The 14,031-nt window shown below is 47.4% G+C and overlaps 2 protein-coding genes across 4 annotated transcripts in view; one reads left to right on the top strand and one right to left on the bottom strand.

Annotated features, from left to right (window-relative positions):
• Positions 1–3,707, bottom strand: part of LOC119453160 (NAD-dependent protein deacetylase sirtuin-7-like) — a 60,843-nt gene extending 57,136 nt beyond the window's left edge. The window contains 5 exon segments of the mRNA XM_037715168.2: positions 99–507; positions 999–1,153; positions 1,155–1,178; positions 3,062–3,199; positions 3,292–3,707. Coding sequence (XP_037571096.1) covers positions 99–507; positions 999–1,153; positions 1,155–1,178; positions 3,062–3,199; positions 3,292–3,387 — 822 coding nt within the window. The 5' untranslated portion in view covers positions 3,388–3,707.
• LOC119453163 (lysophosphatidylserine lipase ABHD12) overlaps positions 1–13,709 on the top strand; it is a 61,182-nt gene extending 47,473 nt beyond the window's left edge. The window contains exons 2-5 of one of the 3 annotated variants that reach the window (XM_049667605.1): positions 4,545–4,622; positions 8,013–8,293; positions 8,810–9,014; positions 10,788–13,709. In XM_049667605.1, the coding sequence (XP_049523562.1) occupies positions 8,013–8,293; positions 8,810–9,014; positions 10,788–11,441 (1,140 nt within the window). In that variant the 5' untranslated portion in view covers positions 4,545–4,622 and the 3' untranslated portion in view covers positions 11,442–13,709. Of the gene's footprint in view, positions 1–4,468; positions 4,623–8,012; positions 8,294–8,809; positions 9,015–10,787 lie in introns of those variants that run through there. The other 2 variants (XM_037715170.2, XM_049667604.1) reach the window with 2 other exon arrangements.
• Positions 13,710–14,031: the final 322 nt, after the last annotated feature.

Here is a 14,031-nt window from a genome sequence, read left to right on the forward strand (position 1 = left end):
CATGCTAAACCTGCCTTTGGCTGATAAAATGTGCGCGAGAAATGAATGCACAAACACTGTTCATGCACTGTCCATAAAGTGCCAAGGAAAACTGGCACCTTGAGGCTGCTGCCTAGGCAGAGGATGGCATCACACCGGTCGGCCGCTCGCCCCGCACCCTGCCAGTTAAGCGGCCAGCGCAACCGGCCCTTCTCGCCAAAGTGCACGATGGTATCAACCAGGTCGGCGGAGCAGACGTGGCACTGGCGGCCCGTGCGGTGCCGCCGCAAGGCCGTCCGCTCAGTGACGTCGAAGAGGCGGAAGTACTGCCGCAGCGGCTTGCAGCGCGGGCACACCTCGAGGAACATGTTGCCGTGCACCTCGGAGAGGCACTTCCGGGACAGGCCACTGCGAACGTGGAGGCCGTCGCAGTTCTGCGACACGACGTGCTTGACGTGCCCCATGCGCTGAAGCTGCGCCAGCGCCATGTGAGTGAAGGTCGGGCAAGCCTGGCTCAGGTCCTGAACCCTGCAATGGAAAAGCAGTTTTTTGGAGGGAAAGGAACACTGGCGCCACCTGTCCCAGAAGAGAGCGAATTCCATATTGTGGAGGAGACAACTAAATGTGAAGTGATTCTACTTTCCAGTCAGAAGGCAGTGCCACCGTTCCCCGTACTGAGAAAATGAATTTTTTTTTTTCCGGCACCACGGCAGATGACATGTAGGGTACTTCTGGTTCACCCTGTGAGAAGCAGGCATGTACTGTAGCTAAGCATGGCGTTAAACAAAATTCACTACAGAGAGTCACTTGCTTTCCTGTCGTGAATTTCACACAGAGAAAGCCACTTTATTTCTCCGAGTGAAATTTGGGCACAAACAAGCCACGAGTTGAGCTGTTTATACGGGGCTGCCTTATCAATGCAAAATCCCGTCGTTTCGATTGTGGCAGCGGCATGCCATGGTCATAATCCGGTGCCACAAGCTGATCATACCATGACAAGTGAGCAAGGTGGCACCTACTCGGGAAGCCGCTGGCCTTTGTGCAGCAAAGTCCAGACACCTGCTGGGCCCCTGTAGTCTGGGATGCGCGCCGCTGTGCTGATGCCAGCACCCGTGTACACTATAAGGTGGCGTGCTTCGGTAATGGCCGTCGCCAGTACCTCGCACTTTTCAGGCCAGCACTGCTGGTGGATCTTGCACCTGCATGGTTCAAGGGATCACATTCACATACAGTTGCCTGTCAACATCTGTCGGGGCTCCCAATTGATGGCAACAAACATTAAACATGTCTTGTCAACAGGATCAACAAAAGACATTTTGTACACAAGAATGGCCCATAAAACCAGTTTATAATACCGGGGCCTCTAATGCGTGACGATTCTTTTCAGTTTCCATTATTTTCAGAGCGCAGCTCTTAGGCGCCCATTCCTGCGGCGGCGTAAACGAACGAACGAGCACAGCGAAAGATGAAAGCGAATGCGGATCGCAGCAGGGGATGAAAAACGCAAGAAGGAAAGCGGAGAGGAGGGTGAAGTGGAACTATGAGATGAAAAGCAGAAGAGGGTATGGCGAAAGCGTGAGAAGAAAAGCGTAGTGCGGTGACAATGGGTACGAGATGGCGCCAGAGTAGCGTGCGTCGTCTGGTAGGTCTGTCGGCGGCCGCTGCTGTAAATCGTGGCCACACGTCACCCACATGCTGGCTCTCGCGATCTCCAGATTAGCGAGGCAGTCTCGCCACACTTCGCTCCATCTGCAACGTGCCGCACGAGGTGGATTGTCCGTGCCAGCCAATATATCGCGAAATGAAAACACCATATAGAGCTGCGCTCAAATTTCGCATTAAGGAGTATCGTAATTGTCGGTGAATTTTTCTACTTGCTAGCATAACATCTTGCTTTCTCATCACTGGTATTGGCCACTTGCTGTGATGAGTGTTAAGAAATTAAGAGAATAGGCCATGGCTGCTACGAAAAAGAATCCTTACATAATATGGCCACAGGTGCCAATAATGTTTTACCACAAATAATGCAACAACAGAGGTGTTGGTCAGTGTTCAACAGCTATAGTGAAAAAAAGAAAAGTTTGTGTATCTTCCCTCTATGGCCAGAATAAAGTGAATGCGTCAACACATCCGATAACATGAGATCAACTCAATATGCATTATATATGCATTTCATGGTCCATATTGTTACATGTAGCAGATGCCCAAGGCTATTTACAATTTATGTACAGGGAAGCTAACGGAGGTCAAAATGGCGATGCTATATCAAGCGGGAACACGTCTTCCTTCTCCTCAGTGCAGCCAAACTGTGGCGGCTGTTCCATATCAATATATATACAACACATATAAACTTGCAGAGAAGAGACTGCCTTGAAAACCCCATCCACAAAACTGCGCATAATGCAGTGGCCCCATCGTCAAACAATGTACTGAAAAACAATTCACTTAAAACAACACTGAGCTACATAAATGCAAGTTCATTCATCGATTAGCAGCTATAATTCTGGATTGAAGCGAAGAGAGTTGTGACGCTCGGCGTATGCGCGTATCACGCCCATTGGTAGGGCCAACTCGGGCTGGCTCGCAGCAGCTGGCACTTCATCCACATCGACATACTCGCGCCGGCAAAACAGCTGTCCAGCGAGAACAGCTAAGCGAAAGCTGCCATTTTCCGTCGAAACGCTCCAACGCGCTACGGAAGGTTCTGCCCTGTCGCCAGAGAAACACTACACGAAGTCCACTTAGTTTCGACGTCATAACTGCCGCAGCAAGAGCCACCAGCAAATCTTGGGCTGGCTGCAAATATTTGCCACACGAGTGACCACAGGTAGCGACGCGAACGCGCAGCGTTGGCCAGCGACAATTGCACGGCGCTCCTGCTAGGCGCAGCTCATAAGCATTCACTGTAGCACGTTTGTTGTTGTCGCACAGGTACGGAAACACCGAGAAGCGTAGGCTGCGTACCTTAATTGCTAGTACCAGATGTTCTCTGCTAGTACTAGCTACTACGCTGCGTAACCCAGTGCAAATACCGCAGATGTTCAGTTCGACTTGACGCCCCAAGCCAGCGTCACATACGCACCTCTTGAAGACGCTGCTCGTTGCATTGGCGCTTCCGCGACCTCTCCTGCAGAATTTGGACCAGGTCACGCGAGTTCTCCAGAATGCACTCTTCGTCGGCACTGCGCTCCCAGGCTGGCTTATTCATCAGCTTCCGAATCTGCGAACGCAAAAGCAATGCATATGCGTGGCCCTTCGCCTCCAAAGCTTCTCTCCAGGCATTAGTAGCGCCAAAGCAATAAAGCAACCTACGTGTCTCGTTTTAGCCTGCTCCTCTTCTTTGAACAGTATCCTTCTCAGGTCCGCCGACTTGCGCAGCTCGCGGCGAGAATTTTCTAGGTCCGCCATACTATTCGGCCGGCGAGGAAAACTCGACCGGAGAATGTTTTCTTAACCGATCTCCCCCTCACGACCGACAAGTCAACAACCAGATCTGCCTGGCAGACGCCATTGCCGGACGGGTTTTGTTTATATACATACCGCGTCACACTGGCCGCTTGTTGTGAAATGGCACTCAGCGCCACAGCGGGCTCTTCACTCTCATGGAGACATGCTCGTAAAGTATATGCTGGCTCTATGCATCAGCTGACACCAGCTGCGAAAATATTGCGCAGCTGTTCGAGATGATAAAAGCTCTCCTTGAAACGCCATCCCGACGACGTTATTCGTGTTGCATTTAACTCTCATTTAAGCCTCAGTTCGATGCTTCGGGCCACCTTCCCAACCTGGCGCTGCGTATTCGCAACGACCCGGCCACGCTCTTACTTGGTCGCGCGACCTCGCCTAGTCGCAAGTGTGAATGGGCCCTATTACCTTTCTCTCTGCCACTTATAATTACTCTTCTTCAATGAGGCGCGAATTCCTCCCACGGCGTGCCTAATGCGGATATCACACGGCACATTTTCGATCGCGATTGAATTTCTCGGTCGCGATTGCCTGATTGGTCCCTTGCGCGAGCTGCGGGAGGGAGCCAATGGGGGTCGTGAATTCCGATTTTGATCAGCCTCGATCGCGATCGAAAGTGGGCGCGTGTGATACCGCAGAAATACGTACTCGCGCGAATCACTTTGAAGGGGATGCATGTGGAATTATGTGTGTTCAGATTGCAGATGTGGATAGATCATTGGTTGTTCCACGAAAACTTGCTCGGAAGTTCTTTTGCTTCCTCGTTTTTGTGCATTGCGAGCCGCAAGGTCTGGGCGTAAAGCCATACCATACCATACCATACCAACCAAAGCTTATTCAGAGAGCAGTCTCCACCGTGGACACGAAGATAGAACAGTGCAAATAAGTATCGCAAATAATAACTATCTCATTGTTCTTTTTTCTTCTTCAGCGCAGCGCTACTTTTGCATTTGCATGCGTGAATACCAGTAGCACAGTGAAGAGCGTTGATCACCCCCATGGAGTTATCACCTCATCTGTGGTACAGATTGACTACCATTATCATCATCACCGCCAGAGCTGCCGACGAGAGAGTTGTCTGCTGGCGGAGGCGTTGCCAGTAGGTAGTGCCGTACGCGCTTTCCTCGATTCCGGACCGTGCCCGACTGGCCTGACCTCAGCGCGACGAAGTCTGCAAGGTGAGTTCAAAAGGTCGGGAGCGCGAACTCCTAATTCACCATTACGTCACCGCGAACGCGGTAGTCGAGCATCGCTAACCACTAGTTGCCCCTCGCGCGCGGTGTGGCTTTCGAATGGTCATCCACATTTTGCGCCCCCTCCGGCCGTCAGCTGCTGCTTGCCGCAATCATAACCCGAGCCGAGAGCAAACTTCCTCGTGAGATGGGAGAAACGATTGTTCTCGCATTTCGCGTTGCGTCACGCGTCGAGCTGTCACCCGACGCGTGGAGTCGCATCAAGGTCTGCTGGTGCTGTGGCGACAAAGGCTGCGCAAAAATAAATGCAGCAGCGGCGCTGTTTCGGGTGTACGCGTTTGCACGTACTACGTGAAACAATGGGCTCGCGTTATACCTGCTAGCGCAGTCCGCGAAGTCATTCGTGTGCACAATTTGCGCCACTCCGCTCGTAATTGTGCACCCGTCGAGCTAATCGATTGGCGTGATTGCGACCAGCTGAACGGAAAAAAGAAACGATCGTGGCACTGGTGCGAAGTTTGCTTAGGTGCGCATCACGTCATCCCGAAAGGAATTAAAAAAAAAAAAAAAAAAAATGTGACAGAGCGTAAACGCTTCGAATGCTATACCAGACACACGCGCAATTCGGTCTGTAAAAAATCTATGGTCTGTATATATTTTACACCTGTTGCGCATCTGTACTAAAAGCTCGCAAGAAAGCGTCAGCACTTTTTTTATTACCTCTTGACAAGACCAAATACGATTCAAAAGGACGGTACGTTGGGTACGTTGGTAATCCATACTGAAAACTACTGACAGCGCGAAACGTCACGGAATCTCCGGTATCTTTTCTGTGTGTTCGTATATCGTTTCGCGCTGTCAATAGTTTTTACGAAGTACGACGTGCACGTCGAAACTGCTTTGATAGAGGGGGAGTGATTCATAACCACGGGACGACAGCGAACTCATATGTGATTGTAATTAAAAGCATAGTTCATACATGCAGTGCTCTTTTCTGGTTTTCTTTTCATATTTTTTTTTCTTTTTTTAACATTATAACAGCAAATGTGGCGGTAGCAACTTCATGTTATCACTGTGTCCGCCCTCAGGAAGTGCACGGAGTCACTGAACTGTGTGTCATAAAATTGCATTTCCTAACAGATGTATGGGGTCAGCTAGCTGTGTCTATATGGGATATACTGCAGTTCGCAACAGTGCTCACACTTAGAACAGTTGTGTGGAAGAATGCTTCTACCAGGAAGATTGATCATTTTGTGCTGTAATTAAGAAGTGTACACATATGCAACTGCTATAGGAGTGCATAGAAATTCAAGATATATATGACCCTGGGCATTGTTTGGCTTGGTGGCACATCGTTCTTCTGCAGCCATTACCTCAAATCTTTATCTGCAGCTTCCAGACATCAGACTTCGTCAAGAAAAGTGCAACTTGCATTTGTATTATTAGGCAGCATTTTTACTATTCTGTCCTTGAAATGCATATTGGCTTGTAGACGCCAAAAATGAGGCATGTGCTTGGATCGTTGGTGCACTTGCATGGGAGATATTTTTAAGCGGACATGAAAGACATCAGGGTGCAAGCTTTCTTTTGAACTCGTTTAATGCACTACAATATGTAATCTACCTTATCTTTCAGCACGCCCCAGATATCAGCAGGCCCCAGATATCAGCACTTATCAGGCGTTTTTGTTGCATGGTAGACAATCACGCACACTATGACCCCTACGGCATTGACAGGAAATTAAAAAAAAAAAAAGAGCTTGCAGAGGAATTCTGAACATTTTCTATGGAGGATCCCATTTTTTTTATACCCTTTACTGCAAATACTCTTTTTACTTACAAGCTAATTTTTTTTTAAGAATGTCATTTCACTGAATGTAACTATGTAAATAGTTCAAGGACACCTAATTTTTCAATGTGACCTTGCTTCTGCAGGAAAAATTGGGCGCATGAATTGTTGAGAGACTGATTTCTCGTGACTTGTGAGCAATTTATGTGAACCATAAAAGTTAAGGTCTTCAGAAAAATTAAGTCATTTAAGCGTCTGTCTGCTTAGCAGCAACAAACCAGAAACCCATTCATTCAAATGCCATTTACAGGCACCGTGGTAGCTCAATGGTGAGAGCATTGCACGCGTAATGCGAAGACGTGGGTTTGTTCCCCACCTGCGGCCAGTTGTTTTTTTATTCATTTTCATTAATTTATCATTTCTTTAATTCAATCAGAAAGTACAAGTAATTTTCCCTATGTTGTCCTTGGTGTCACTGTTTGTTGGCTTCTTACATATATATATGACTGTATTTTTTAATGGGTTAAGTGTATTTAGAAAGATCAGAAGCACAACTTCGTGGTTATTTTTAGTTTCACGGTTACCGAAACTATATATATATATATATACACATATATATTGATAAATGTTTGATTATAAACAGACTGGCTCGAATGCCTATATAGTGGAGTGGGGTAAATAGATACAATGTGCCCGTATATATATATATATATATATATATATATATAAACCACTGCAAGTGGATGCATGTCAATGACAGAAATGTAAAAGGGGGTGTTTGTGCAGCATCCTACATGAATTTTGCTCGGTGTTTCCTAATTTCATCCCAAATAAATTACATATGGGGCAAATGTGCAGGTGCTGCAAAGTTCACCATGTAACATGCAGTACATAAGGCACTGTGCATAAGGCATCCTGACAATGTGCAGACACTGCAATATGTACTGTGTAATGTGCACTAAATAAGGGGTTAGGGCTCTGTGAAGATGCTGCAATTTTCACTGTATAATGTGCTGTACTTAATGAATTCTGACACTATGAATAAAAAATACCAACAATGTGAAGGTGCCAAAATGTTCGGTGCATAATGTGGCACTACAAATCACGACATTGTGGAGATGTTGCAGTGTGTAATGTGCAGCACATAAAGAATCCTAACAATGTGAACATGCTGCAATGCCTCGTGCCATGCCTTGACATTGTGCAGTTAGATGCTGTAATGTGTAATGTGCAGCAAATGAGGAATCCTGACAATGTGCAGACAGCGCAATTTTCTCTGTGTAGTGTGCAGTATACAAAAGGAATTCTGACACTGTGAAGGTGCCGCAGCGTTCAATGTGTTATGTGCGCTGCATAAGGAATCCCAACAATGTGTATGTGTGATGTGTAATGTGCAGTTCACATTCCCAACGATGTGTAGGTACTGCAATTTTCACTGCATAACGTGCTGCGCATAAGAAATCCTGACAATGTGCATAAGGAATCCCAACACTGTGCAGATGGCTGCAATGTGTAATGCACAGTGCGTAAAGAATCCTGGCAATGGGCAGGTGGTGTGATGATTAATGTGCAGTACGTAATGTGCAGATGCTACGCTGGCGCGGCTCCACTACATCGACTGCGGCCGGAGCGCCGCAGGAGGCACCGCGGGAGGGCCAGAGTCCCACGCGTGTGTCCCAGAAACGAAAGCAGGGAAGCACACTGTCCGTGCTTCTGCTGCTGCTGGTGTTGCTAGCCATTGGTGTGCTGGTGGTGGCACCAGCCGTCTTCTACGCATCGCCCTGGATTCGACGCCACACGGTCTTTCTCACCTTCGTCAACCTGCCGCCCTTCCCTCGTCTGAGCGACCCGCGATCGTACGACCTCAGGTCTGACAACTGTCATCAGCTCAACACATATTTTTTTGTTTCTCCCAGTCTTGTGCGACAAGCAGTATGTGAGCTGGCTTCACCGAATGTGTAAGCTGCCTGCTTGAATAACAGTTATACTTGGCTGTTATGCCACACGAATTTTACGCAAACTACTCGCCATATTATATAACGTATCTTTTTTCGTTCATGCTTGATTTTGATCTGTAACATTGTATTCATGGCAATATGCTACCAAATTTTATTCAGTTCCATTATTGTCCATTAACTGGTCGATTTCGGTGATAAGATAGACGCGACACTTCTGTAGGCAATTAGGAGCGACAGAAAGCAACATTTTTTAACGAAATTATAATAGAATCTGTTATTTCCTGCACACAAGTTGGTTCTAGTGTTATAGGAACTTGGTTGTAAAAAGCTGATTGCTGAACTCTGCGACTCTGAATGGATCCAGCAAGTTTTACTGGATCCACTGTGACATTGATCCAGCTATGACAGGGCTGTGAATGCTTGCAGGTGTGCGCATAACTTCTACATAGACTCCGAGGAGGCGGGTCTGCGCCTCGGAGCCTGGCACATTCCACCGGCTTCCTCCGTGGATAGGCTCGGCTGCCAGCAGCTAGACCAAGACTGGTTCGCACATGACAAGCGGCCCGCAGTGCTGTACCTGCATGGAAATGGTGGCTCCCGTGCCGGTGGGCACCGTGTTAGCCTCTACAAGGTATGGACTGGTTCACGGATGAGAAGCTTGTTGATGCTCAGTGAAACTTTGGTGAATGACTGGTGCGATGGTACAAATTCGTGACCATCTATCTATCCCATATTCCGAAGTAAGCAACATCTTGTAGAACAATGGCATCAGGTTTCCTTCTTTGCCTCCGATTGTTGCTTATCTGCAATCTGTGCAACGGTCCATCCATATAATCAGTGGTAAATTGTTCATCAATCACTGAAAGTATTTGAGAAACTGTCTTCTTGTAAATCCTACACATGATCTGAGGCCCACAAACAAGCCCATGAAAAAGATGGATTCTTGCAGTCCTTTCTACCACTCCCAAGAGAAGTGCAGTTTTTAGTTGAAAACAAATTCTGACCCCATTGACCTGCAGCAACCAGATCACTCTTTATATCTTCAGTCGGAATTCTTGAGGAAATTAGGTCATCTTGTCAAGGAGTCATCAGAGGATTTTCAAAAATCGTGAGACGTTGAAACAATATGACAAGCAGACACGCAAATAGTGAGCATTTATTTCAAAGGAAAATGGGCTTGTCTCATGTGCCTGTAGTGGGTCAGAAAGTTAACTTGTGAGCACTGGTACACAGCCAGGTGTGCATGCACGCATGCCTTTGCAAAAGCTTCCAGGGCAACATTGTCTAAGCTTAGAGTCAGGAATGGATTGTTGATCTGAAAACAAAAGTGTAGTGAAATGTACTATGATGCACTGTATGAAGAAGTGAGTGGCATAAGCTGAAACTTGCAGCTGGATGCTTATTCGTTTCCCCACTCTTATATGCCTTAAGAATTTTACCTCCTCTTTTCCCACGTTATGTGTGGTAGAAGCACTTTCCTCAGGACTGTTAACATGCACACATCTTCACCTTCACCTATATTTAACTGTTACTTTTTATTTCTTGTCTGAAGCCTCCATTACTGTCAGTGTGAGTGTCTTTCTTGGCCACACGTACTACATGAAAGACATGATTTCAAGCGACTAATAAATCCTTTGGTTAGGTGATTTGTTGTTTCAGGAACATTTGTTTAATTATCTGCATTATTGGGGTTATTAAAAAGCAATTCCAAACAAAAATAAATCTCCTTTCTGTTAAAATCCTAAGCTAGAGTCGCCCCTTCCGACCTTTTATTCAATTACCAAGCCAAATTTCAGGACTGGCTTGTGTAAGAGAGCTCATCTACATAGATGGTCTTTACAGCTTAGGCCTGTGAAGCAATGATCTGTTCAATTCACCTGCACTACCTGAACCAGTTCACGAGGTGCTGCGCACTGCCATTCATTTTGCTGGTGTAGCAGTGGCGCCCTCTAATCCTTGCCACTCCTTTCAAAAAGTGCAGGGCTGCTGATTCATTTTTCTGCACCCCCTTATCTGATAGTTTGGTGCAGACGTGCAAAGCAGAAGCATAGCAGACGACACAGTACAAGGGCGTAAGCGCCATTGAAGCCCTCTTACACGTGTCTGCTGTGCTTATACAATGCGAGGTGTGTTATTTATGCAGAAGCTGATCATACCTGTGGTTCGAAACCTCTCAAACTTATGCAGATGACGCACAATAGGCAGACTGAACATAACACTTACATCTTCTCTGCACCTCGGCATTTGTTTAAATTGTGCAGCTCACTGAAGTCGAGCTGCACAATCTCTGAACATTTCTTGCCCCACTGTGAACATGGTGGTGCAGGCGAATCGAACGGACCTCATAAGTTGCTTTGTCATTGCTGTAAGTGCAGGGAACATTGATGCACTTGGCCGCATGCAGGTGCTGACTGGTTCTCTGGACGTGCATGTGCTGGCGCTCGACTATCGGGGCTACGGCGATTCCAGCTCAGGCCCCGCGGGACCATCGGCAGAGGGGCTGGCACAAGACGCCCGCACTGCACTGCGCTGGCTCCAGGCGCGCACAACAGGCCGGCCATTGATCGTGTGGAGCCACTCGCTGGGCACTGGCGTCGCCGTACGCCTTCTGGAAGACCTGCAGCACCGCAAAGAGGCACTACCAGCAGGTGTTGTGCTCGAAGCCCCGTTCGATGCCCTGCACCGTGTCGCCGCCACGCATCCGCTATCACTGCCCTACCGCTGGCTGCCCTACTTTGAGCTCGCCTTCGTCGCGAGCCTCAAAAACGACCCCGTCGTTGAGTTCAACAGTGCCACCCGCGCCCGCTCCGTCTCGCCCAAGCTGCCCGTGCTGGTGCTGCACGCGCGAGACGACGCGACGGTGCCGTTCGCATTGGGCGAGACACTGCACAAGGCCTTCCGCGAGGCACGCCAGGGCAACCCGAGCGCGGGGCCGCTGCTACTGCAGGCCTACGACGGCCGGTTAGGGTACGGCCACAAGCATTTATACCGCGACCCAGAGCTGACTGCCATAGTGGCCAAGTTCTTTGCCCTCAACCGCACCGATGTACGGCCTTAGGGTGCCGACCTGCCGGCAGTAGCATTCCGTGATGCGTTGATGCCACGGGCATTTTGGAGACGCCGGGGCAAGGGCCAATTCGGGACCAACGTGCTTTCACTGACTCATCTTGGTAATGCGTGGCAGGAGCAAAGCATCCAGTATTCCGGGCTTCTCAGTGTCACGAGCTTGCATGGTTGCCACGTCTGCGCCCACGAGCAGTTTCATGAATTGCAAAGCTGCGGCGTCTTGTCGGTATGTGCAGAAGCAGATTGCTTTATTTTACTAGGACCATTCATATCAGCTCCAGCGTGGTGAGTCTAGAGCAGGGTTTTCTTCGCGGAGTGTTTACAATTGCAGGTGCGATGCGTGCTGAGGTGAGTACCCAAGTCCAAAGAGAGAGAGAAAGAAATGATACAAGTCTGGGCCTACTGTTCACAACTTGTATGTAAAGTGGTACTGGGCTGAAGCTGATGTCATGTGCAAACTCCTGAATGACATACGCATTGCAGTCCCAAGTCCAAGAAGACGGAGAAAATGTTTTGGCATAACTTAAAAGGTCTGCCGTTCTCATCTTACATGTAGACTGTCCGGAGGCTTGAAGCCAATGCAACAGTGTTTGACTGCAAGTTTGACATGCGGAGATCAGCTGTTCTATGTTTGTTGTACTAGATGTATCATTGTTGTACCAGTGCCTTTGTGGTCCCGTTCACTTTTTGCAGCTTTCTCTCCTCATGCAATCTGCGTATCGTGCACCAGACAGTCTCTGCGCAGCTGTGTTGGATGTAGCAGCAGGCTGGCGTCGCTTTTACTGTGGTTGTTTTTTGTTCATGAAACTGAAGAGAGCTTGTTTGGGCTGTGTTTGTTGGCAGCCCTGTGCAGCTGTGGTTGTGTGAGGAGGATGGGTTACTCGGACCACTAGTCTTTTGCGAGAATGTCACGGTGTTGTGGTTTTGCATAACTCTGCCACTGGTGGCAGTGTTAAACAGAATATAGACTAGCTCACGGAAATCTTCGGGTGTGTTGATATTCATATGGGCGGCTCACACGTATGTTAAGCTAACAGGCAAAGAAAGAGATTATTTTGAAGTCCATAGATGGGCTTTAGGTGAGTAGCTTGAATCTTGGGTTAGCACCCAAATCCTTTGTACGTTTAGCTCTCTACAGTGGTTAGCAACCATTAGTTGCGACTGGTCTGTGCACCGTTTTACATTGACTTATGTGAGTCTTGGCAGATTACTGGCAGAATACATTGCATCTGCAATGTGGTCCACATTACAGGAAACATGTAGTTAACATTGTGGTACCGATTACCACCGAGATACGGCGTAAAAGCCCACAGACTATTTTCTTGTGTTTAAATGTATGTTCAGTCAATTATATCATCTGCTTCTTTCAAATGAAGGTGAAGAAAGGTTCTAGTTATGTTGGCTTTATTAATGGATAAAAGTGTCCACTTTAACGGTGGACCATACTGTAGAGGCTCTCAGATTTTTAAAGTTGTGCGAGTGTTGACCATGTGGCATGTCAGCGCGTTTTAACGGCGAGAAATGATGAGGTCGGCCATAGTACACAAGGGAAAATTGTCATCCACCTGAACGGAGCATGAAGTTACAAAGGAAAGCCATATGTGTTTCTCAGAAGGAAAGCTTCACAGTTGAGGAAAAATTTGTCCTGGCCCAGACTCGAACCCGGAACCAATGCCTTTCCGGGGTGACCGCTCTACCATCTGAGCTAACCTTTCCGAGAAAACTGTATGGATTTCCTTTTTACATTCGGGTGGATAACGATTTTCTTTTTAATGACACTTCCTCCACCTTGCGAGATTCCGCAGAACTAATTTGCCAAATTTAGGTATTTGTTTCACGAATTGAAGTCAGTACATGGTGCTGTTATCAGAACGCAATAGCACCGTATTGTGTGCTAATAGGATCAGGCATAGTCTCATCTGAACTGCACCGAAGATTTCGGAAAATTATAGGGTACAAATATTTCTGCTTACTTTTTAATTACCTCGCAGAGCTCAGCTCTCGCTGTGATGTAGGCCCTATGATAAATGGTAGAGTGCTAACTGCATGGGTGTTGTGTCAACTTGGTGATATATTGAAACTCGAGTGGTGGTAGCTGTAGGCGTTAATCAAATTATTTGAGGAGTGCCTTATAGGAGAGTGTGCCAAGCATAATGCCTGTTTACTCTGTGAGTGAAATGAATATGTTTACACTTTCTATATGTAATAAAAACAACATATTTTTGCAATGTGCTGGTAAAAGTTAATAAAAAAAAAACACTGCAACTTTATGTTTAGTGCTCACATATGACGCTTCGTGCCTTTTTCAGATGCAGAGTATTCTATTTCCTCTTTTTACCATAACCTTGGTCACACTTCTATTGCACTCGAGCCTGATCACGATTGGCCCCTTTGCGCAAGCTGCGGAATGGAGCCAGTCGCAGCCAAGAAATTTGATCGCATTAAAGAGTGCCCCATGAAGCCGGGCTATTAGTATGAATAATGGGAGGAAAAAAATGAGGGATCACTCGAAGCAGTGCCTCAAGTGCCAATCACATTAGCTGACTTAATGACGACTCCCATGGAGGCACAACAGTTGGACA

Source organism: Dermacentor silvarum, chromosome 5 (assembly GCF_013339745.2).
Source record: "Dermacentor silvarum isolate Dsil-2018 chromosome 5, BIME_Dsil_1.4, whole genome shotgun sequence".
Classification (NCBI taxonomy): Eukaryota; Metazoa; Arthropoda; class Arachnida; order Ixodida; family Ixodidae; genus Dermacentor; species Dermacentor silvarum.